Here is a 24,208-nt window from a genome sequence, read left to right on the forward strand (position 1 = left end):
TAAAGAAAGAGTTTTATATAAGTTATACTTTTTATTTAATAAAGATATTTTTAAAGCAGCTTAAGGTTATGCTAAGTATAATATATATCTTTAATATAAGCTTTATTTTTATTTTTTTGCTAATAATAATAAGCCTTATTAGTTATATTAATTTTTAATAAATTATATTATTAAGTTTAAGTTTTATAATTATGCACTTAAAGCTAATAATAATAATAAAAGTTATCTTAAGAACTATTTTTTTAATAATTATTATTATTTTTAAAGTTATATATAATATTTATTTATGCTTAATTTTAAGGTTAATAAGGTATTGCAAAGCTTATTATTAATTTATTTTAATCTTTTTTTAGCTTAAGTTATAGCAATTAATTATAATATTATAAGTTAATTATTACATTTTATATAAATGCTTTATATTTAAAGAAAGACTTTTAAATATTATTAATAAGAATTTAGCAATACTTTAAATATTACTTATATTTATATTATATAATCCTTATAATAAGTAATAAAAAGGTTATTATTATAAAGGTTTTATTATATATAGCTTGCTAAAATACTTATTAAATAAATAATTAAGTATTTTAATAATGCTTTTTATATAAGGGCTATAAATTATAATTTTAAGTTAATATATTTATAATAAGCTAAGTTAATTAAAGTTTAAGTAAGCATTTTATTAATTATATACTCTTTAATAAGAGTTAATAGCTTTTTAATATTATTAATTATGCTTATAAGTTTTTATAATAAATATTATAAGAAATAAGATTAATAAAATAAAGAAATATTAATAAAATAAGTAATATTTAAAAGCAAGTTAATAATAATAATTTAATAATAAGCAAGTTATAATTATTAAAAAGAAAAAGTTATTAATTTTTTTAAGCCTTAAAAACTAAGGTTTTTTCTTATTATTAAGTCCTTTTATATTAATTAAAAGCATAATGCATAACTTATATTTACGTATAATATAACGTTATATTAGCTTTATAATTATAATAATTATAAGCTTTATTTATTAATAAAATAAAGTTTTTATTAAGTTTTATTAGGTTTTAAAAAGAAGTTAAAGATAAGTTTATAATAAGTTTATTTTTAATAAAGTTTTATATATAATAAATATATATTTCTTAAATAACAATAAATATATATATAAATATTATAAGGAATGCTACTTAATTTATTTAATCTTTATAATATTTATTTAAGGAGTTTAATAATATAAAGAGATTTAAAGAAGCAATTATTATTATATAACGTTTATTAATAAGGAGGATATAATTTTTAGGTTAAGGAAATCCTTATAAGATTATCTTTTTTATTTTATTAATTTATAATGCTTATAATTATTAATTAATATTAATAGGTTTCTTATATGTATGATAATTATATGGGAAGTAATTATATATTGGTATTATTCTATTTAAGTTCTAAGAGGCTATGTGCCCCGGAGGGGATAACTAAAGTAGCCTTCTGAGTGCGAGGGTCGTACTTGCCAATACTTCCAAAAGGCGGAAATGAACACAGCCGGGAATTTGACCCAAATCGATTGAGAGCTGCCATGTTGGGAGGCTACAACACTATGTAGGGCTGACAGGACGCAATGAATGAAACAGGGATTGTGTGCACAATACAAATGCGTCAAGGGAAATGGGAGCCTGAAGTCTGGTGGCTCGTGATCCGCATCTGTTTTAATGCCTTCTCACTGAGAAACTCCTCACAGCATGTTGCACTGCAGCAACAGACACGCAATTGGGAAACACAGGCCACATTGATATCGCCGTATTATCTCACGGCACTCAAGTCACAATTATTTTAACATGTATCGTCGACTCCAGGATCAAGGCATCGGTTTTGACAGCGCTGCGGAGATATTGCAGCTTTACTCCAGATAAGACTTTTGATATCCATGATGTTTGGCATCGCTACCGGATGAGTTATATCATCTTCGACTCAAACTAGATTCTGCCTCCCTTCAAGGAAATGTGTTCGCAGCATGCTGCCTATAGTGTAAACATAGGAAGATTGGTCGGGACGTTGGTTGCCTACTATTACCACACACTGCCACCTGACTCCCCAAGTTCCTTTGTAAACTAGCGAGGAACATTATGTTTCCCTTCATTGCCGAAAAGACCCTAGAGTACACTATAGATAAGGATGATCTTTTTACATTGGCAAAAGTTCGCGTTGTCGGAATGGATCTGGGGTTAGTCTGTGCTTGGTTGCCCAGTCTCACAGTCCTGTTGTGGTCACCACCTCGACGACATGTGAGCCAAGAACGTCCACGTGACTACTTGGGACCATCCTCCCGGATGATAATATGCCGTTGCACCGCGGGCGGCTCGTCCCTTGCCAGTACATCAATGGTCACGTGAAAGAAAGTGCATGGTTAAGCGCCCGGGTGGGCATGGATGCGTGTGGGTCCTGGCAGATTAGGGACCTGGACGTACGATGCTTTCTTGGCAGATATACCTAGATATACATAAATTCATTGGATCGAAGTAAATTGGTGTCTCAAACCATGGCGAAGGGTCTCGACCGGCAGATGCCACATCACATGTGCCATGAGCCTGTCTCGGTCGTTGGGCAAGATCACGCCGTGCTTACCGTTGGCTAAAGTTTTGTGAACCAAACAATTCATATATTCAGTCTCTTTAATTGATTAAAGCGGCACAAACAGTGTATATGAGTTCTCCGGTGTGAAACGTACAGTCAGCATGGCCGAAGGAGGTGCTATACTTAGCCATGCACCAACCAAGGTGGTCAAGTGGCAGAACACTATTCTCCTAAGAGAGAAGAGTCTGTACAATCTTCTCCAAACTACACGTCCATCAGTACGTTTCTCATCCTCTATGGCCAAACCCTCCAGCAAGCGCGTCTGAACACCTAGACAGCCACACCTCCCTTGTCACCGCATTGTATGCTAGCGTTGCAACACTACGCACTCACAACATTCGATAAGCAAGCAACTTGTACTATGTATCAAAGCTTAGCATCGAGTCCACAATAAGCTACCCTATCTCCACTCACAGATCCCGTCTTCTCGCCCGAACGCAACGAGATGCTAGTCTTGCGGAACCACCGGTATGCTCAATGTCGTACATCAGCCGTTCTTCAACTAGCTGGCGGCTTTACTAAGGCCCCGCTCGAGCTTTTATGCATATTCAGATACGTAAATGTCCCCCAATAGGGTTACATATTCTGCCACCTGGGTATGGGCACGTGGGCATGCCCCATCTTTTGTAGGACTTCTATGACACAACCATACAAGTTCGGGCTCCAGCTAAAAGTGGTTGCCCTTGCATAATCCCGATATAGATCTATGATTATAACTGTATATCTCGTATAGTATCTAGTCCACATTTGCTCCTAATGGCCAGTACAGTACTTGTGAGCTTGGTGAGACATCAAGCCTTGGTGATTGAGGAAGAACATGATTTTATTCTGACATTGTCACTATTGACGCACACTGAACGGCATACTGCGAGAGTAGGAGGAGAGGGAAGGGACCGAATCCTCTCTACGCCTCATTGCAAGAGCCTGTGAAACATGTGATTTGACCCGTGATACTTGTCGTGGAACACGGCTTAGTGACATGCTTTGTGAGTGCATGCTGTCACCTTCCCGTCCTTGACCCGCAGCCGACTCCCGAATGCCGGAAAAGTGGAACAGATCTCTCCGCGTGGCGGGAAGCTCTGGGTACAAGACTAAATAGTCTATGGAGAATGACACACAGAGGGGACGGCAGAAGTAGAGACCCACCAGCGTGCGCCGGGTGAGCTACGGACGTCCTGGAGCTGGCTAGTACCGCCCTGGTCCTGGTACCTCTGCTCCGGCACTCGGTGCCGATCTGGCCCAGGTATTTGGGACGGGCCGGTTCCACAGGCAGTTGCGGTTCGGCGGCTTGCTGTACATGACTGTCTAGGCTGTCGGCCGTGGGAGATACAAGGGAGAAGCTTGGAAATGCCCCAAAAAGGCTTTAAGCTCGTGCCTCCCAGCTGCAGTGGCATGATTAGTTTCGGTCAGCTCGACGTCCTAGTGAAAAGGGCCTGCAGGGAGAAGTCGAGGGGGCGAGACGGAGAGAGACTGGGCAATGCCCAAGGCGGAACTCGGCTCGAGTGCTCCACAGCTGGCGCCGGCTGGCCAGTGCTGGCTGGCGCGGCCTGGCTGAGGTGGAATGTGCACGATATACGATATCTACCATCTCTCTTCATACGATACACGGAAGCCTTGAATGAGGAAAAGGAAGGCTAGCGAAGAGGAAGCGATCGATCACACGAAAATAGTGAGAGAGCAGAACAGAACCCGTCCGTAGAGCGGGCCAACAAACAGCGATGCTCTCCTACGTTGTGGCCGTCCTGGCGTTCGTCCTGCTCTACAACCCGGTCACGCAACTGCTCTCCCCCTGCGCCGCCGCTGATCCGGCGGACCCCACGGCCCCAGGTCAACGAGACCTTGCTGGCGCTCGAGGACGTGACGAACCAGACGCTGCAGTGCCCGAGCGACTCATACTCAGTGCACATCTTCTCCAAGGAGCCGCTCGTGGTCTACATTGAGAATTTCCTGTCGGCCGGCGAGAGGTCTCACCTGCTCGACATCAGGTGAGCTGCGTGAGTTAGTTTGTGTAAAACCTGCTGACTGGAGTTGCAGTGAGCCTGTCTTTGAGCCGTCGACCATCACCCACGACGGCGGTGCGGAGACCCATCGCGACCAGACCGTCCGCGACTCAGAGGTTGCTTTCATTCCTCGCTCGGACGGGGTGAGGTGCATTGAGGCTCGTGCGAGGGCCTTCCAGGGCTGGCGGCATGAGGTCTGGATCGAGCGCCTGCGCACCCAGCGGTACCGACCAGGCGGCCACTACAGCCACCACTTCGACTGGAGCTCATCTTGGGGGGGATGGGGCCGGGTGAGTAGCTTCATGGCCTGGGTTGATGCATCCGCCGGCGACGGTGGTGAGCGTGTTGGTGGCGGCACGGAGTTCCCTCTTCTGAGACGCCCGAGCCTCGATGAGAGGTGGTGTCGCTTCGTTGAATGCGACCAGGTTGTCACTGCTCAAGATGGCACCGCCAGCCATGGAGTTGTCTTCAAGCCCATCTCTGGCAACGCGGTCTATTGGGAGAACTTTAGGCCGGACGGCACCGGCAGAGGCTGGGAGGAGACATGGCATGCGGGTCTTCCTGTAACCCAGGGCATAAAGGTGGGCTTGAACATCTGGTCCTGGGGCAGAATCGACTAGATTCATTTGAGGGGCCACAAATGTTGTCTACGGAGTATTCCACAAGGATTGAAGGGCGCCAGGCCCGCGTTGGCTTCGGATTGGCGAAGGCCTAGATTATGCAGCTTACACCGCCAGGAAAGCAATGTCTCGGATTGGGTGACACATCGTCGGCGTCGTTGTCCATCAATCGAGCCTTACTGCAGTCGGGACTGGTTGCTGCCCTCTCACCTCCCACCTACACGAAGTCGAACAATATACGGTGGCACGATGCCTTCCCCCGAGCCCAGCTGACCTTGGAAGGACTACAGAACTCGGTAGGATTGTCAATGGAGTTCTGCCGATCAAACCTGTCTGTCCACACCGGAGAAACCTGATGAAAGCGACAAGTGCGCGAGTATATTCATGATTCGGACGCGCAATCCACCTGATGCATATACGGAAATGTTCGGCGGCCGGGGATAGGTCATTTATCACAAGCCTACCGCTCCCAAGCTCATACCCGATCATGTTAATGCTCGAGGAGGGAGTCCCCCTATTCGTGGTCATTATATCACGAGGTACTTGACGGTGCTCATTATGTTAATGCGATATGTGGTACAGGTCCGGTGCCGGCTGGTCAAGGGAGCGACCGACAAGTCTCATCGAATGACAACTGCACGATTTGAGGAAGCGAGCCAAGGCGCTGGTCGTTGGTGAGGGAGTGAAGTTCCAGCGAAGGATTGGCTTCCCCACATGCTGCACGGTGATTCCAACACCCGACATGCGCGTTGGTGAAGCCTGTCGTGATTGCGTGAAACCCCCATCCAGCTCCCTGCCAGGCCTGGCCGGGGCCCAATGCGCCGTGGACGGCGTACGGCTTTAGCGCAGTTCCACCGCACAACGATCCACCTCCGCGGGATTAAGACAGAGGGGATCACTCTGCCGAACTTCCTCGAATCGCCATACCATGGCTGCCAGAACGAAGGCTCGAAAACTCAGCGACGACGAGCTGCGGCAACACTACGCCAGCCTTGTTGCATACGAGCAATGAGAGCATAGTCTAGTCTCAGTGGTTGCATCCGCATATGCGCCGTGGAAATTCTAGGCGACTCTTAGCACATAAGCCAGTGCGGCAGGTAGGGCGAGAGACCTCGACACAGATGACAACAGGCCTAGTGGCTAGCATGTGCAAACCGTGGTGTCAAGATTGCAACTCTCATGCGCCACCTACATACCCGAATCTATCATGTGGAACGGGGAGTTAGGTGACTGGGTGAGCAGAGAGCAGGAACCTCGCGTGGAATAGGTCCCTTTGGGGATGACGATCAAATCACGAGCAGACAGACCATTTCGAGAGGGGAGCACATGCACCGTCTCGCGAGCGCCTCCATCTCTTGTGAGGGGCACCATTCGATCTGGAACTTGGCCTTGGAATGGGAACCCCCACACCTGGATGCGACGCCCTGCAAGCATAGCAAGGTTTGAGGTCCCCTCCTTTCGACCTGCTGCATATGATACTCGACTACAGATACACACAAACTACATATACGTATATACTCTGTACCTGCCCCATACTAACGGACAGTATCGACAACCCGACAAGACAAAGAACAAATCATTGCAACAATGGTCCACCCAGGCAGCATCATCCAATTCGACTCTGAGCCTCTCCTGTTGGTCGTGGCGGACAACAAAATACCGTTAGAAAAACTCGGTTTGCCGTCCAGCCGGCCCACAAGTTCTACATGGGATTTTACATGGGCAAGTACCGTCCATGGAATCTACCGGGCGGCCCTCGGTCAACTTTCGGGTGCATCCATCATGACCAGATTGATCCTTGCAGGCTTTTGTCCTAGTTTTGCCTTGGTGTCATCTTATAGGCGTGCCACGGGGTGGAATCCTGGGCTACTGTTAGACAAAAGATGGAGCGAGAGCTTGGGAGGGTCGTTGTGATAGATCATAGGGGGCTAGTGGTGGTAGGGCCCAGTATCTCTAGTGCATAGCTGTGAAGACCACATACTGTTAGTCCTACTGATAATATGGGTAGTCTCTGTACTGCAGATGTGGTACCTGGAATCCTTGAGTCGTCTTGACGGATGTCGGTGCCGTTGTGCCACCCAGATGCGCCAAACAGTGACATTCTTGCCCTGGCATGCAAAGAGGCTATTCCCGCGCCCTGGACAGGGGCCCCATGGCCCACCGTCCGACGTCTGGGCGGCCCACCTGGGCGGGCGACCCCTCCATCAGTTCCACAGCCCCGTCAGTCCCTTCAAAGATGCCCCACGGCCGAGGGGTGGGCGATGAGGGGGCTGCAGGGTCTTCATGTCGATGGGGCCAGGAAATCATGGTCAAGATGACCACTCCATGATGTATACCTCACCCTCAGCAGGGCAGCCTCCCAACCACATCTGTCGACAAGAGATACTTTTGGCCCGAGGGGGGCGGGGGGCAGCAGCAGGACAATGACGTCCTTAGCCTCGCCCACGGCCCGCAGACGGACGACAGAACCCCCATGCCGCTTGCAGAAACTAGCAGCAGACCTTGCCTGCGCACCTTGCCCTCCTGGACCGCCCAGGTACCCTCTTTCCGACATCCATCTGGGTGCTTGCTGGACACGGTTGGGAGGGGAGTGCGACAGCCCGGTGTCTCGGCGGCAACTGAGATATGGGCAGCGGCCGGGTGGGATACGACGGGCTCCTTCCCCCATCTGTTTCCCATCCCATCCACATGTACCTCCCACATGTACCTTCCAGATGTACCATCTAGATTTCCACGGGCCTCTGCGTGGTGCGTCGTGGGCGATGCCATGTACCTTCCTCGGGCCCATCTGCTCGCCCCTTTGCCATGTATCTCTGAACCTGGGCCGGGTAGGAGCGAGGAAGCCATAACATAACGGAACAGAACAGCAGCGACGGCCGTGCCCACTCGTTGGCAAGTCAGTGCCTGGTATAAATAATCGTAGCCATACTGCCCGCTCGTAGCCGTTGCGTGCCAGAATCTTTGTTGTTTTATTCCTCATCTTGTTCAGTCCCCTCTCATCGCTTCTCCCAGAGTGTCCCAAGCCTGCCCGCTCATCCAGATCCAAATCAGCACGACAACATCCCATTGTAAAGATACATATAAACAAAGACGATCACCATGGCCAATCGTCCTATATTTATGGCAACGCACCCACGTGCGTGCTCAACCGCCTTTGAAAGGGTACGTGCATATCCACAGCCCTGCCAGATCCCGTCGTCCAGGGTTCTGGGGGCTCATTCCGCGATGGCAATACCGGCCCTGAAATGGCGTGCTCGCCAGTTAGTGGACAAACCCCCCAAGCTGACCTTTCCCGCCCCTCTCACAGGTCTTTATGACACGCCGTGACATCCTGCAAACCGCCCATGAGCCGTTTGGGGATGCCTTTTACTACGGCCCTGAGCGCCTCAGCGAGCGCTTCGCCGACGATGAGGAGGCTAGGGTCAAGAGCGGCTTCTCCAAGTCGACCTACAAGACCATCATGGACCGGCTCGAGAACGACAGCAAAGAGGTTCGATCCAACCCTCCCCAGCTTCTTGCTGTCTGAGCCTCCACCTTCTTTTCCCCCTCGGCTTTGAGACCACCCGGATCTGCCTTGTTTTCCTCCCTCTGTGCTCCCGGCCAAGCTGGGCTGCGTTTCGATACCCTCTGGCTCTCGCTCTCTGTTTGCTTCGGGCGCAAGTGCGCTCGTGCTCGATTGAGAGAGACCATGATGTGGGCGAAACTGCTGCCGGTCTTGGTTGGTGAATCCTGCTTTCGTGGCCACCGAAAAGCCGATCTTTGAGCCTAGTTGTTCGACCCTAGATCAGGTCGTACTGCTCCTCCCGCTCCGTCTGTGCGATCCCAAATGGGCGCCGCCCACCAGGAGGCGTCCCTCCGTTCGATGCGACGTGATGCGATCGCGAATCGAGGCGAAACGAAGCGATGCGAAGCAGGCAATTGCCTCAGCCGACCACTCTCGGAGATGTCAAGCTATGTGATATGCTCAGATACTTACCATCAGCAGGGTAAGCGTGTCTTCATCAAGGACATCGCTCATTATTTGCTCCCGCCCAACGGCAAGCCCGCCAACGTTGCTCCCACCCTCGTCGGCGGCCACAACCTGACCAACGGCTCCGACGACGACAGCAACGACGGCCAGTCCGTCAACGGCGCAGAACACACAGACGGCTTTGTCAACGGCCCCACAAACGGCGACGACGCTGCTGCGCCCGCCCACACAAACGGTTTCGTCAACGGGCCGACAAACGACAACGCCGAAGAGGACAACCCGACGGTGATGCCGACCGAGATGCTGCGCGGCTTCCACTGGACCTTCCTGATCCGGCACCCGCGGCGGTCCATCCCGTCCTACTACCGGTGCACGATCCCGCCTCTGAGCGAGCTGACGGGCTTCGACGAGTTCATGCCCTCCGAGGCCGGGTACGACGAGCTGCGCAGGCTGTTCGACTACCTGCTCGACCAGGGCATCATCGGCCCCGCCAAGGCCGGCGATGAGGCTCCCCTGGACGAGGCGCTCAACGACACGAGCAGCGAGCGGAGTGTGGGTTCGGAGCGCTGCTCCATCACCGTCATCGACGCCGACGACCTGCTCAACAACCCCGAGGCCATCCTCAAGACCTACTGCAAGGAGGTCGGCATCGACTACAGCCCCGCCATGCTGCAGTGGGGCGACGAGGACAACCAGCAGTACGCCGCCGAGGCCTTCAAGAAGTGGTACGGCTTCCACCACGACGCCATCGACAGCACGTGCCTCCGGCCGAGGGCGGGTCATCATGTGAGTTTTTCCATTGTTTCTTGCCCCTGGCCCCTAGACCGACCAGTAGATAAGCGTACCCGCTACGGCGTCCATTTCGCGGAGAACAGAGGCTGACTAGTGAATTTGTTCGCCCCGCTGCAGAAGGTCCCCACCGTCGAGGCTGAGAACGAGGAATGGCGCAAGAAGTACGGCGAGGACGCTGCCCGGGTAATTAGGCAGACGGTCGACGCAAATGTCGCCGATTATGAGTACCTCAAGTCCTTTGCCATCAAGGTCTAAGGCATACTTTGGGGAACTTATGTCTTTGCTTTTTTGCTTTCTGCTTCTTGCTGGTTTGATGAATAATGAGCGCATTGGGACACAAGGTTGCTATTGTGCTGCAACTACTCACGGTGGCATGGTTTTCGGATATACATAAACAATTGTTCTTACAAAGCGCCAAGTCGACTACAGGGAACGAACTCCCTTGTCCTCGGCTTTCTAAAGTAGCGTTTTCCACATGTCGCTTAACATGAGGACTTTTTACGATACAGTGGATATCTGTTGTCCGTATGGACACACCTCAATATGTTCTTGGTGGTTTTGCTTGCGCACACGTGACACTTTCCGCTGTCCCTCCTTTCTCCTGTATACTACACCCTAGTCTCTTGCGAGGAGCTCCCACTCTTTCCTCCCAGCCAGCCCAGCCATCCCTTCTTGGTCTGCGGCTTCTCCTCTTGCTCTGCCGCCGCGTTTGGCTCCACAACGGTCCCCTGGGCGTGGCTGGCATCTTTGGCCTCGAGCTCCTCCCATTGCTCTTCCAACAAGTAGCTGGTCTTGAACCCTGGGGTTTGTGATGTGCTCGGGCAGTCCAACTGAGTGCGTAACGTTCTCCGTCCATTCGCTGGCCCAGTGTTGGTCTGCGTCGTTGGACCAGTAGATGTTGGCCTTGACGAGCGTCTTCGGAGCCGTCGCTTCCACGGCCTTCGACTTCGCCTTGGCCTTGGATTTTGACTTTTTCGATGACCCATTCGCAGCCGTCGTCTCGTCGGTGTTCTCGGGCTCCGCCGCGCCCGCCGGCTGGGACTCAGCCTCGGCCTCCTCTGAAGCTTCTGCTTCTGCCTCTGCTGCCGCAGTCTCGGCCGTCCACATCTTGTTGCCCCTCCCCGCGCCGGCCAGCACTGCGGCTATGTCGGCGACGGCGTTGGACCTCTGGTTGTGGATCAGCACCCCGCGGTCCCTCCGGGACTTGGACAGCAGCTCCTCGGCCTGCCACCCCCACTCGAGCTCGTGGCGGTGCCGGAACTCGCGCAGCTTCTGCATGACGTTGCGGCCGACGGCGCCGAGGCCCCTGGGCACCTCGATCAGGCACAGCGGGGCCCAGTAGTCCCTCCTCAGCGCTGCTGGCTTCTGCTTCTTGACGGTGTAGGGGATCTGGGAGAGGCCCTTGTGGGAATCGCGCTGCAGGTGCGGGAAAGAGGAAAGTGTCAGTTCAGGGTAGGTCCAATCCAGCCGGCCTTGGGCCAATTGATTATGGGGTGTGTAATTATGCAGCAGGGGTGCTATCGTACTGGTAGTTCGGGCTCGTGTGTGTAGATGATCATGCCCTGGGCGATGTGGTGGTGCACCCAGATCTGCTCGCCGACGCCTTTCTTGAAGCCGGTCAATTCGTGCCGCGGCGGCTTGCGCTTCGGCGTCGTGTGGCCATGCCGTATGCTGACCCTGGAGACGCCGGTCGACAGTCGGCCGAGTATGCCGACCACGGATGCCGGCGAGGACTTCATGGCGGCTGGTTGTGTGGAGGTCGGTCGCGGGGGGCCCAGGTCTCAGGTGTGTTCGCCCTCGTTGGCCGTCGACGCGCCGAAGCAGAATTTCCAGACGCCCATGTTCCTTAGCTAAGCAGATCTTCCAGGGGACTAACATGCCTTATCGCTTATCGATCATGGCTGGGCTCCAGGGTTGATCTGGCAGGCTGGGTTTTTTTTTTGGGGGGGGGGCCTCTCTCTCGGGTTGCGGGGAGGGTTACCCCAAGCTGCTGGGTTGGCCGTTGGAGGTCGTTGGGGGCCTGGGCCGTTGCTTCCCGCAGCTTCCCGCAGGTTCCAGATGGTTCCAGATGCTGCCTGCCAATGACGTCGAGCAAGCTCTAGCAGGCACTGGTATCATCCCACCCTGTGCCGGCTCATGCCAGCCACTGCCAGCTTCAGGTGGAAGACCGCAGTCGGCCACATCGAAACTTGGAATTTCCTCGAGGTCATTCTGAGCAAGTCCACGACTCCACTGCGCAACCAGGATAAATCTATCGCACCTGAGAGCTCCAGGCAACTCTGACTTCTTCATCAACGACATATGACTTCTTTCTCACTTTACAAAGTGTTGAAGACCATCACAAAGAACACCAGCAAACGCTGTCCATAATCACTTCACTTTCACTAATTCTGTTCTTTGATTTACGCAACGTTCGACTATACGATTGCTGATTGATACCCATACACTCCGCAAACACGTACATACATTTTCTTTTCCTTTCACGCATCACATCGACCTCAACATAATTCATCATGAATTCCAAAATGGAGTTCACGGATCGAGCCAAGAAGGCTTTGGAGGACGCCATGGCCCTGGCAGAGCAATACGCACACAGCCAACTCCTTCCAGTCCACCTGGCCGTGTCTCTTCTTGAGCCACCCCCAGATCAGTCCAAGGATCAGCAGAATGGCCCTACCTCTATCAGCAGCACCCTCATGCGGCAGGTCATCGAGCGAGCACATGGTGACCCACAACTCTTCGACCGGGCCCTCAAGAAGACGCTCGTCCGCCTGCCCAGTCAGGACCCACCCCCGGAGAATGTCTCCATGGCCCCATCATTCAACACCGTCCTCCGCAAGGCCACGGAGCTGCAAAAGGTCCAAAAAGATACCTACATCGCCGTCGACCACCTCATCACCGCCCTGGCTGAGGACTCTGCCATAGCTAACTGCCTAAAGGAGGCAAATATCCCCAAGGCAAAGCTTGTGCAGGATGCCGTACAAGCAATCCGTGGCACAAAGCGGGTAGACTCCAAGACGGCTGACACCGAGGAGGAGTCTGAGAACCTGGCCAAGTTCACCATCGACATGACCGCCATGGCACGGGAAGGCAAGATCGACCCCGTCATCGGCCGTGAGGAGGAGATCAGGAGAGTCGTCCGCATTCTGTCCCGTAGGACAAAGAACAACCCCGTCCTCATTGGCGAGCCAGGTGTCGGCAAGACAACTGTCGTCGAGGGTCTGGCGCAGCGGATCGTCAACGCCGATGTGCCCGACAACCTGGCCCAGTGCAAACTGCTCTCGCTCGACGTCGGTGCTTTGGTTGCTGGCAGCAAGTACCGGGGTGAGTTTGAGGAGAGGATGAAGGGCGTCCTCAAGGAGATCCAGGAGTCCAAGGACATGATTGTGCTCTTCGTCGATGAGATTCACCTTCTCATGGGCGCCGGCTCCTCAGGAGAAGGAGGAATGGACGCTGCCAACCTGCTGAAGCCCATGCTTGCCCGTGGTCAGCTGCACTGTATCGGTGCCACAACACTGGCTGAGTACCGCAAGTACATCGAGAAGGACGCTGCCTTCGAGCGTCGTTTCCAGCAAGTCGTCGTCAAGGAGCCCTCGATCCCCGAGACTGTTTCGATCCTTCGAGGGTTGAAGGAGAAGTACGAAGTCCACCACGGTGTCAACATAGCCGACGCTGCCATTGTCTCCGCTGCAAGCCTAGCGGCTCGGTATCTCACTTCTCGTCGTCTGCCAGATTCTGCCGTCGATCTCATCGATGAGGCGGCAGCTGCTGTGCGAGTGGCGAGAGAGTCTCAGCCTGAGATCATCGATAGTCTCGAGCGACGACTGCGACAACTGAAGATTGAGATCCACGCTCTGACGCGCGAGAAGGATGACGCGTCCAAGGCTCGTCTGCAGCAGGCCAAGCAAGACGCTGCAAATGTCGAGGATGAGCTGCGCCCTCTGCGTGAGAAGTATGAGAGCGAGAGGAAGCGTGGCAAGGACATCCAGGAGGCTAAGATGAAGCTTGACCAGCTAAAGGTCAAGATGGAGGAAATGAGCCGAATCGGTGACCACGGCCGAGCTGCCGACCTGCAGTACTACGCCATTCCCGAGCAGGAAGCTACTATCAAGAAGCTCGAGAAGGAGAAGGCTGCCGCAGACGCTGCCTTGCACGCCAACCCAATGGATGGCGGCGGCTCCATGATCACCGATGTCGTCGGACCTGACCAGATCAACGAGATTGTTTCCCGCTGGACCGGAATCCCAGTCACCCGCCTCAAGACCACTGAGAAGGACAAGCTGCTCAAGATGGAGGGTGCGCTTGGCAAGATCGTGGTCGGCCAAAAGGAGGCTGTCCAGGCTGTTTCCAATGCCATCCGTCTCCAGCGCTCGGGTCTCAGCAACCCCAACCAGCCACCTAGTTTCCTGTTCTGTGGTCCATCTGGAACGGGTAAGACGCTGCTTACGAAAGCTCTTGCTGAGTTCCTTTTCGACGACTCTAAGGCCATGATTCGGTTCGATATGTCTGAGTACCAAGAACGACACGCACTCAGCCGGATGATCGGCGCCCCGCCCGGCTACGTTGGGCACGACGCAGGCGGCCAACTGACTGAGGCCCTTCGTCGCAAGCCTTTCTCCATCCTCCTCTTCGACGAGGTCGAGAAGGCGGCGAAGGAGATTCTCACAGTCCTGCTACAACTCATGGACGACGGTCGCATCACTGATGGCCAAGGGCGTGTTGTCGATGCCCGCAACTGCATTGTCGTCATGACATCCAACCTCGGTGCCGAGTACCTGGCTCGTCCCAATGCCAAGGATGGAAAGATCGACCCGACTACTCGAGAGCTTGTCATGAACGCCCTGCGGAACTACTTCCTACCTGAATTCCTGAACCGCATCAACTCGACAGTCATCTTCAACCGCCTCACCAGGAAGGAGATTCGCAAAATCGTCGACCTACGCATCAGCGAGATCCAGAAGCGTCTCAACGACAATGACCGAAATGTGCGCATTTCGGTATCCGAGGAAGCCAAGGACTACCTCGGCAACGCCGGATATTCGCCTGCCTATGGTGCTCGGCCGCTGTCTCGTCTCATTGAGAAGGAGGTTCTCAACAAGCTGGCTGTGCTCATTCTCAAGAACAACATCCAGAACGGCGAGACTGCCCGTGTTGAACTGATTGACAACAAGATCACTGTCCTTCCAAACCACGGCGATAGCGATTACTCAGACTCAGAGGAGATGTCAGTGGATGACGAGGAAGATGCCGTGGAGGAGATTGTCGGGGATGACATGGATGAGGACATTTACGACTAAAAGTGTCTGCTGTGCAAAGGCAGACATAGAAGCGGGAGCTTTGAAATTGTTATGAGCATGATGAGCTACGACGCATGGGGGTTTCTCAGCCCAGTCTTATGGGAATGAAATGGGCTTACAAAAAATGGGTATGGCGTCAGGAGCTTTGTTTATTTGTTGTACTTAGGGCACTGTCCCAGATAATACATCAAGTAGCGTTTACTAGATCCATTGACCATGACCATCGGTGACTGAGTGATTGTTCGACTCTGCTACAACACAGAGTCTCATTGCGTGCCAAAACGTAAAGTCCTATTTCCCGCATTCTCATCCAGTGTGACCGCTATGATTTCTTATAGCGTCAAGTATCGTAGAGAAACTTCTTGGTGAGGGGTATGATGATTCTGTCAAGTATACTTCACTGGGATTTGATATCCGTGAGATGTTCCCCTGTGCGCCTGTGTCTACTCAACCGCGAGCAATGTGGATATCCAAATGCTGGTTCCCTGGCGTACAGTTGTTCCCATTAGAAACGAGAGTTAAGTCGCTTGCGTTAATATGTTCCGCCGTCTTCTGTAAGGAGGTTTACAGCTCCTGCGACGGACACCTTGGGCACATTCTGAACATCACACGCTTGGCCTCAGTGTGGGTTGGTGAAACGAGTACCGTAAGGAGCAGGCAGGCGGCGCTTGAAAGCACTTACTTGGTCTTCCCTGAGGGAAATCTCAACAGTGACCACTTCTAATAAACAATACTCTTCCTTGAAAGCATGGCATACAATACATCACTAAGACGCTCCTTGTTCCAGGTCACACGAACGCACCAGACTGATATGGAGCAAATCGTTTATTCGATTGCGGCTAGCCCGCATCCTGAAGCTGATCATCGCGAATGTGTCGCGTCATTACCTAGGTAAGGGGCCCCTTGCATTCTGGCGTCTTTGCCTTCCCCATGAACATGTGCAACCAAAGTCCCAGCTGGACTGGCTGCCTCGGATAACGAGCGCCCTGCCTGCCCCTCGCCGAAATGGGCCACAGGTGCCATGTGCTGAACCTCCAAATTAACAACCCCCCCCCCATGCTTGTGGAGAACGCCATGCGAGGATAACGTATTTGACCAAGGCATTCAGTAGAAATGCCCTTACATCTAATTTGCGGCTTTCAAAAGCAGGCCTTGCCAGGCATCCACCCGCCGGAACACTTGCTGAGTTTGATATGTGACTCTCATTCTCTATTCTGTCACATCCCTGCCACAAAGCCCAAGCACTCTCGCCATTACAAGGAGGAGGATCCTCCTTTGCGACGGGACGCTTTCGCTGGCCAGAGTCTCTCTTTAACCCCACCTGCTCTCCTCCCTCTCCGCCTCGCTCTTCTTCAGCCTGGCCTCGTCATCATCGTCGACGACCTGCCCGCCCCTGCGGGTCCGGCTTCTCTTGGCGTCGGAGCCCCCGCCCGCGTCCTCGGCGCTACGGCGCTTCAGCCCCGTAAACTGCGCAAGCCGCTGCGTCTCCTTCAGCAGGCGCTCGCGGTTGCGCCGCTCGCGCTCCGCCGCGTGGGGGTCGAGCCCCGACGGCTTGGACGCCGACGCCGACGAGGATCGCCGGCTGTCCCTCCCCTTGTCCCGATCCCGGTCCCTGTCTGCGGCGGGGCCGGAGGGCGGCTGCTTGGCGGAGGAAGAGGGTGTGCTGGTCGAGTTCTTGGCGAACGCGCCCTTGATCTCGAAGCCCTTCGGCGCGTTGAATATCGAGAAGTTCTTGGATATGCTGCCCCTGGGGCCGGTGGGCGGGTTGAATGGCTTCACGTCCTCTGCCGGCTCCGTCGGTGTCGGTGGCTCGGCGGTAGACCGCTTGCTGTGCCGTTTCTCGCGCTCCTTGTCACGCTCACGGTCGCGCTCTCGCCTTCGCTCCCTGTCTTTGTCCTTCTCTCGGTCCCTGTCCCGGTCAGATCGGTCAGACCGGTCGTGGTCGCGGTCTCTGTCTCTGTCCCGATGTGATGAGCGGTGGCTGGACTTGCGCTTGTAATCCCGATCATCATCGGTGTAATCCCGCTCGCGGTCTCGGTCCTTCTCGCGGTCTCGGTCGCGATCCCGCCGTTTCTCCGAGTCTCGCTCCTTGCGACTGCTGCGGTGGCTCGCCTTGCGCGAACCAGCGGGCGAGGCAGACCTGGACCGGTCGCCGTATTTCTCGTCCCTGGACGATCGTGACCTAGGTTCCTCTTCTTCATCGAGATATTTCTTACTGCGGCGGTGGCGGTGGCGCCGTTCCCTGTCGTAGTCTCGCTCGCCGTCTGAGGCGGAGTGGTCTCGGCGGCTCTTGCGCTTGCGATCCCTACGCTCACCACTACGGCTGCGCGAGGGAGCTGCAGACTCGGAGCGATCGCCATCTTTGCCATGTCGGTCTCGGTGGCGGCTCCTGTCTCGTTCTTGGTCCCGGCTGCCTTTGCTTCTGCTCGCGCTTCGCTCGCGGTGCTGCTCTGGGTCCCCTTTACGCGGAGAACTACTCCGCGATCTATGGTGCTCACGTTCATCGTCAACTGGAGTGCCAAGGCCATTCGCTGGAGTACTAGGGCTCTGGACCCTTTTGAAGTTCTCGCCACCGGGAATCTGGTATCCTCTGGCTCGTAGGTTAAGCAGGCTGGTGTTTGGCAGACCCTGACGCATAGCTTTTGGTCCCTTGGGTGCATTAAGAGGTACGTCAGGCACAGGGGCTGCCGGAGGCGGCATAACCCCGAAGTTTCCACCGCGAGCTTGGTTGACGCCAAAAGGCGGTCCTGAACCTGGTCTCATACTTGGGTCTGCAGGTACAAAATTGCCGTTCGGCGCGAAAGTCGGGTCACCACCGCCGACGCCGCTACCACCTGAGGCCGCCTTGTCCGCATCGTAGGGCTGGCCGGGGCCGGCCGCACTGTCTGGTCCTGCTCCTGAAGCTTCTGACTTAGTGTTGCCGTCTCCATTCTCGTTTACCGACTCCGTCTTGTCGGCATCTTGCACGCCGTCCTGGCTCGCCTCGGGGCGGATGGTACGACCGAACTCATCGACACTCTTGTCCCCTTCGCCTTCACCCGATGATACGTTGGGAAGCGGTTGAGGGCCATTTGGGGCTTTGTCCATCATGTTTGAGCCATCTTGCTGATTCATGTAGTTCTGGCCCTGGATCCCCTGTTGCCCATAACCAAAACCCCCACGGCCGAAGTTATTGAAATTCCCGCGGCCACGGAATCCTCGGCCACCTCGATAGAAGCCCCTCCCGCGATAGGCATTGAATTGGTTGTGAGGGCCAAAATTACCTTGATTGTATCCTGCTTGGTAGGCAGAGTTAAAGTCTCCATAATCACCGTTACCCATGCCTGAAGCATTTGGATGATTGTAATTATTCTGGCCGTTATTCCACGATTGCGGTCCGTTCCAGTTACCATCGGCGCCCATGCTACCATTGAACCCTCCCATGCCGCCGTTCATCATGCTCATGTCCATGCCTGGTCCGAAGCCATTGCTCATCTGGTACATGTTCATCATCGAAGGGTCCATGCCCATTCCTGGCATTCCTGGATGACTCTGTCAGTCTGGGTCTCTTGTGAATGTGATCACATGTTTGCTTACCCATCATGGGGAACGCGCCAAAGTTGGGCGCCATGCCATTCTGCATGGCGATCATCATCTGCATCTGGTTGAAATCACCACCGAAGTTCATGTTGGGGAACGATCCGTTCATGCCACCGCCAAGGCCAAGGCCATTGGGGAAGGATGGATTTTGTTGGCTGTTGTCTTTATTATTCTCAGCGCCATCTGCTTCTTCTGAGGCTGCCTCGGCGTCTCCTTTCTCCTCGTTCAGTTCGTTTTGCTCTTCCGTTTGGTTGTCTTCCGGGTTCTCAGCCTCCCCTGACACCTGCTCACCCGATGGCTCGTTCTGTAGCGGAGTTAGTACAGATCAGGTGTGTAGCGAACAGGGCTTGCACAAACCTCAACTTCAGTAGCAGATGTGTGCTCCGCATTCGTTTCGGTGGTGTCGAGAGCGGCGTTCTGCTCAGCGGGAGGGCCATCCGCCTGAGGAGGTTGCTCGCCTTCTTGTTGTATCTCCTGGGTGGCGACGGCCGCCGCAACTTCTGCATTGGCGTCTTCCACGGGTGGCTTGTCATCGGATACGGTCGGTGTAGAGGTAGGTCTCGCATCGACGGGTGTCATTGGTGTCGATTCCTTCGCCTGAGAGCTGTCTCGCTTCTTCTCGGCAGTCTTCAGGAAAGCCTTGGTCGTCATTCGAAGAGCTTTATTAGGCTTGCAGTCGTCAGCCGACATTGGGGTGTGCTCGCAAACGGGACATGTCGACCGGAGGGCCAGTTTGCCTGTCCTTGTCAGCGGGCTAAAGGTCTCACCCTGTGGAAAGTGGAATACTCACAGTTCTCGCAGATCATCTGCTCGCAACAGGGTGTTCTGAAGGCATTCACAGCCAGCTTGCTGCAGATAGCGCAGCGCAACTTGATTGGGACCTCATCCTGTGGCAGCGAGCTAGAGTGGGTGTCAGCTTCTGCGTCGTACAAGGTGCTCCAAGATGGTGAGCATACCTTATGAGCTCGGCCAGAGCAGGAGTCACCGTCACGTAGGCTGCCGCCATGGTTTGCGATCAGAAGGATTGAAATGTTGGAATTGCTCGCATGCGCAAAACGAGCTGGCGGCGCGGTGACAAGACGCCGACGGTGGTGCTCAAATCGTGGCGGGGGAGTACTCCATCTGTGGACGATTGTGGCTTCGTCGCCGTATCTCGATGGTACGCAGCCTGGGAAATATTGAGTAGAGATAAAGCGTGCCCTGTCGAGTACCGCGGCGGCAATGCAAGTAGAGCGCGCGCGTCTCGAAAAATTGGAAGAGGTCGCCAAAATGGACACCTGGGAGGAGCTGGTCTGTGCGCTGAGCCATTCCGCGCCCCGACCCACCCGCTATCGCCGTCAGTTGGGGGAAGCGGGAAGGGGCGAGGGGTTTATCGTTTGCCAACCGCCCAGCACCAGCATGACATTCGGCCGGTTTGTAACGAGGCTTGTGGGCAGCGGTGTTGGCATTCTTCGGCACACGAGCAGCTGAGAATGTTGATCCATCAGGGGAAATAAGTAGTTACATTCGCTACTTGACTACAGTGACGGGAATGTGCTAACCGCAAGACGTATTACGCCCAAGTGACCTGCCCTCGAGACTTGCTCTATCACCCCAAGTTCCAAACATCCTTTGCGAGGAAGAAAATGCAATGCTTCATTTGAAAACCTCCATCTCGGATAACCGCCCCGTTCCGCCTCAGCTTCAGCACGCGCAGCCCTCCTTGCCGGCCTGGTCCCGTGGACCGGTGAGGTTGACCCGCTGCTCCTCGCCTCCCCTTCCAGCCGCCTGAGATGCCCCCTGGCCCCTGGCGCTCTTCAGTGACGTCTCCGGGATGGCGTTGGCGATGGCCGTAAACACCTCGGTGACATTCGTGCCAGTCTTAGCACTGGTCTCGAAGAACAAGAGCCCCTCCTCCTCCGCATACGCCTTGGCCTCCTCGGTCGACACCTTCCGAGCATCACCGGAGTCGTCGGCATCATCGCCACCCGCTGCTGCCTCGCCGCCAGCACCGCTCTCGCCCGAGCCGTCGTTTGTGAGATCCAGCTTGTTGCCCACCAGCGCGATCACGATGCCGGGGGACGCCTGCCGCTGCAGCTCTGCCACCCAGTGCTTGGCCTTGATGAGGGATGTGGGCTTGGTGAGGTCGTAGACGACGAGGGCGGCTTGGGCGTTGCGGTAGTACATCGGGGCCAGGGATGCGAACCTCTCCTGGCCGGCTGTGTCCCAGATCTCAAACTTGATGGTTCTCGTGGGCAGATTGCATTTTTGGGTGAGGAAGGCGGCGCCGATGGTGGGCTCCTTGTTTTCTTGGAAGTCGTTGTTTACGAACCGGAGGACGAGCGACGACTTTCCGACAGCCTGCGGGTTGGAGAGAATGTGTCAGTTGGGAATTCTCATCAGGGTGCGTTGCACAGGATGGTGTCTTCTTCTCACAGCTTCGCCGAGGAGCACCAGCTTGACGCTGCTGGAGGGTTTGGGCGCGTTCGAGTCCGCCATCGCGAATCAATCGGATGTTGCTAGGCTATCTTGTCGGGTTCCAAAGCGGTTTGGAGGTGAAACGTGTGTGGTCAACAGCTAGATTTAGATGAAGTTGAGCGGCGTCGGTGTGGTGTCGGTGAGTGGGTTTGATCGTTCGGAAGGCAATCCAGCAAACAACCCACATGCGTCAAAGAGGTGCCTGTCCAACGATTGGCGAGAGTGACTGGGCAACTGGGTGAGTGACGTTGGCGGGTGCCCTGGGGCAGTGCAAAGACGGCCCTGGCAGCAGGGATTCTGGGCTGTCTCATCAGCCCCCACCTAGGTACCTAGGTACCTAGCTTCCTCCCGAGGCCGACTTACCAGGCGGCTTATCTTATCACGGACCCTTGCCAAAAAGTTTGGTCGTTCTTCAGCTTTTCTTTTCCTCTTTTCTCCGTTCCAGCATTTGGCGCATACGAGGGACTCGACAGCCGCACATCGCAATCAGCGACTTGTACGTCGAAGAGGAACGGCTCAACAACCAATCTACAGAGGCAAGTTGCCCACCGCTGCAACTATTAGCCAGCATGGCAAAGAAGGACCTTTTCGACGAGGCCGACTCGGGGAGCGAGAGCATCGGGGGCGACGCAGATGGCAAAGGTCTGAAGATCAACGAGGACTATGCGCGACGGTTCGAGCACAACAAGAAGCGAGAGGAGAGACAAAGACGTAAGTGAGACGTGGGCGAAATTTCCTGGTAGACACCGGTGCGATCGATATCGAGTGCAACCAACTCCATTTTCAAGAATTGGCGCAAATATTCTGATACGACCAAATTTACGCTCACCCCTCCCCACTACATATTCCAAGGAATCGATGTCTGCTTCATAGCGTATATGCCAGCTGCTGACGGTAAACAGTTGAGGAAAAGGCCAAGGCGCGAGCGGTAAATGGCGAAGACGACGACTCCGATTCAGACTCCTCGGACGACGAGACAGAAGACGAGGATGGTTTCCTGGCAACCGAACAGCTCGATGCTGAGCTTATCGCTACCATGCAGGCCATCAAAAACAAGGACCCTAGAATATACGACCCAAACACGAAATTCATCACCGCATTGGATGAGGATGGCGCAGCTACCAAAGACAAGAAGGAGAAGCCAATGTACCTTCGCGACTACCACCGAGAGCGCTACCTGGCTGGAGACACCGGAGCAGACATCGAAGAAGAAGCCGATCAACCCAAAACGTTTGTGCAGGAGCAGGCGGATCTGAAAAAGGACATTCTGGCAGAGATCAACGCAGCGGATGCGGACGACTCGGACGATGACGAGGACTTTATCAAGGCAAAGCCTAGCGAGACTGCCGCTACAGAGGACGGGGTCCACCCCTCAAGGAAAGAGAAGGTAAAAGCTGCCGAGCTCGATGTTTCACTCGCCGACAAGGACCCGGAGTTGTATTTGTCAAATTACATGGCGTCGCGTGCGTGGATTCCTGAGACCAGCTCGAGGTGGGAAGCATTCGAGTCGGACGAAGGGGAGGGCAACGACGACGCGGACGAGTGGGAGGCGGCTTACAACCTGCGGTTCGAGGACCCTGCGAAAAGCAACGAGGTCCTGCAGTCCTACTCACGAAAAGTCGTGGAGGCACGATCCGTGCGGCGGGACGATGTCAAGGGACGAAAGAAGCAGCGACAACTCGAGAAGGAGCGCAAGGAAGAGGAGAAACGCCAACGTCACGAGGAGCGCGCCCGACTGAAGCGCCTCAAGATCGAGGAGGCGGAGGGAAAACTGAAGAAGATCAAGAAGGCTGCTGGTCTGAGCGGCAAGGAACTTGGAGAGGAGGAGCTAATGAAGCTGCTTGAGGGTTCTTGGGATAATAACAAGTGGGAGGAAGAGATGAGCAAGCGCTTTGGAGAGCAGTACTACGCAGAAGCAGAGGAGGTGGTATCAGAATCAGAGGAAGAGGGCTTCGGTAAATCGAGGAAGAAGAAGCCAAAGAAGCCCAAGTGGGACGACGATATCGACATCAAGGACATCATTCCAGACTTCGAGGACGAGGAGGCCAAACCAGACATCAGCCTCGTCGACGTGGAAGATGGGGCCGAAGCAGCTGATGACGGCGAGGATCAGTTGTCCGACGGCGACGAGCGCCCGTCCAAGAAACGCAAAACCACCAAGGAGCACAAGGCAGAACGCCAGGCCAGCAAGCAGGCCGCCCGGAAAGAGCGCTCCAAGATCGAAGCCCTGGTCGAGCACCAGATGGAACTCGAGGACCCGACGGTGCTGGCCCTCTCCAAGAAGAACAAGAAGGCCGCGGGCGCCGAGACCGCGGGCTTCCGGTACCGCGAGACCAGCCCGCAGTCGTTCGGCCTGACCCCGCGCGACATCCTCCTCGCGCCGTCGGACGCGGCGCTCAACGAGTTCGCCGGCCTCAAGAAGCTGGCGACGTGGCGGCACCCGGACAAGAAGAAGAAGGACCGCAAGAACCTCGGCAAGAAGGCCAGGCTCAGGGAGTGGCGGAGGGAGGTGTTTGGCAGGGAGTTCGAGCACACGGGCCCCACATTCGGGTTCGGCGGCACCAGGGACGACGAGGCGGATGCCGCGGTAGACGAGAAGGCCAAGGACTTCGAGGGCGGCGGTGCTGACGCCAGCGGGTCCAAGAAGAAGAGGAAGAGATCTAAGGGCAAGAAGAAGGGTTCTGTCGGTGCGTAGGCCGTCGGACAGTTGTAGTTCGTGGATACTGGTTTCGACACCCTTGGGTAATTCTTCGATCGTCGGCTGCTTCTCTCGTGTGGCAGCAAAGCATTTGAGCGTTCCGTGCTTCTAGAAGCCCATCTGGGCAAGGCTATAGTCAGCCCAATTCGCGAGGATTTCTAAGTGCCTGCCCC

The 24,208-nt window shown here is 54.0% G+C and overlaps 7 protein-coding genes across 7 annotated transcripts; 4 read left to right on the forward strand and 3 right to left on the reverse strand.

Moving 5' to 3' along the window:
- Positions 1-4,340: 4,340 nt before the first annotated feature.
- Positions 4,341-5,242, forward strand: INS49_006060 (uncharacterized protein; the record flags this gene model as incomplete). Its single annotated transcript, XM_043166835.1, has 3 exons — positions 4,341-4,391; positions 4,450-4,607; positions 4,657-5,242. The coding sequence occupies 3 exons, from the start codon at positions 4,341-4,343 to the stop codon at positions 5,240-5,242; spliced, it is 795 nt and encodes a 264-aa protein (XP_043027979.1).
- Positions 5,243-8,487: 3,245 nt separating this feature from the next.
- Positions 8,488-10,259, forward strand: INS49_006061 (uncharacterized protein; the record flags this gene model as incomplete). The annotated part of the gene is made up of 4 exons (XM_043166836.1): positions 8,488-8,502; positions 8,550-8,732; positions 9,228-9,998; positions 10,122-10,259. 4 exons carry the CDS (start codon positions 8,488-8,490, stop codon positions 10,257-10,259), a joined length of 1,107 nt encoding a protein of 368 aa, XP_043027980.1.
- Positions 10,260-10,612: 353 nt separating this feature from the next.
- INS49_006062 (uncharacterized protein) lies at positions 10,613-11,743 on the reverse strand (the record flags this gene model as incomplete). Its single annotated transcript, XM_043166837.1, has 3 exons — positions 10,613-10,774; positions 10,836-11,420; positions 11,531-11,743. 3 exons carry the CDS (start codon positions 11,741-11,743, stop codon positions 10,613-10,615), a joined length of 960 nt encoding a protein of 319 aa, XP_043027981.1.
- A 774-nt stretch (positions 11,744-12,517) lies between these two features.
- On the forward strand, positions 12,518-15,301 carry INS49_006063 (uncharacterized protein; the record flags this gene model as incomplete). Its single annotated transcript, XM_043166838.1, has 1 exon — positions 12,518-15,301. The coding sequence occupies one exon, from the start codon at positions 12,518-12,520 to the stop codon at positions 15,299-15,301; it is 2,784 nt and encodes a 927-aa protein (XP_043027982.1).
- A 1,311-nt stretch (positions 15,302-16,612) lies between these two features.
- Positions 16,613-19,886, reverse strand: INS49_006064 (uncharacterized protein; the record flags this gene model as incomplete). The annotated part of the gene is made up of 5 exons (XM_043166839.1): positions 16,613-18,822; positions 18,878-19,184; positions 19,238-19,617; positions 19,671-19,780; positions 19,837-19,886. 5 exons carry the CDS (start codon positions 19,884-19,886, stop codon positions 16,613-16,615), a joined length of 3,057 nt encoding a protein of 1,018 aa, XP_043027983.1.
- Positions 19,887-20,563: 677 nt separating this feature from the next.
- INS49_006065 (uncharacterized protein) lies at positions 20,564-21,358 on the reverse strand (the record flags this gene model as incomplete). Its single annotated transcript, XM_043166840.1, has 2 exons — positions 20,564-21,220; positions 21,296-21,358. The coding sequence occupies 2 exons, from the start codon at positions 21,356-21,358 to the stop codon at positions 20,564-20,566; spliced, it is 720 nt and encodes a 239-aa protein (XP_043027984.1).
- Positions 21,359-21,906: 548 nt separating this feature from the next.
- INS49_006066 (uncharacterized protein) lies at positions 21,907-24,032 on the forward strand (the record flags this gene model as incomplete). Its single annotated transcript, XM_043166841.1, has 2 exons — positions 21,907-22,048; positions 22,240-24,032. The coding sequence occupies 2 exons, from the start codon at positions 21,907-21,909 to the stop codon at positions 24,030-24,032; spliced, it is 1,935 nt and encodes a 644-aa protein (XP_043027985.1).
- Positions 24,033-24,208: the final 176 nt, after the last annotated feature.

Source organism: Diaporthe citri (genome assembly GCF_014595645.1).
Source record: "Diaporthe citri strain NFHF-8-4 chromosome Unknown scaffold_2, whole genome shotgun sequence".
NCBI classification, from domain to species: domain Eukaryota; kingdom Fungi; phylum Ascomycota; class Sordariomycetes; order Diaporthales; family Diaporthaceae; genus Diaporthe; species Diaporthe citri.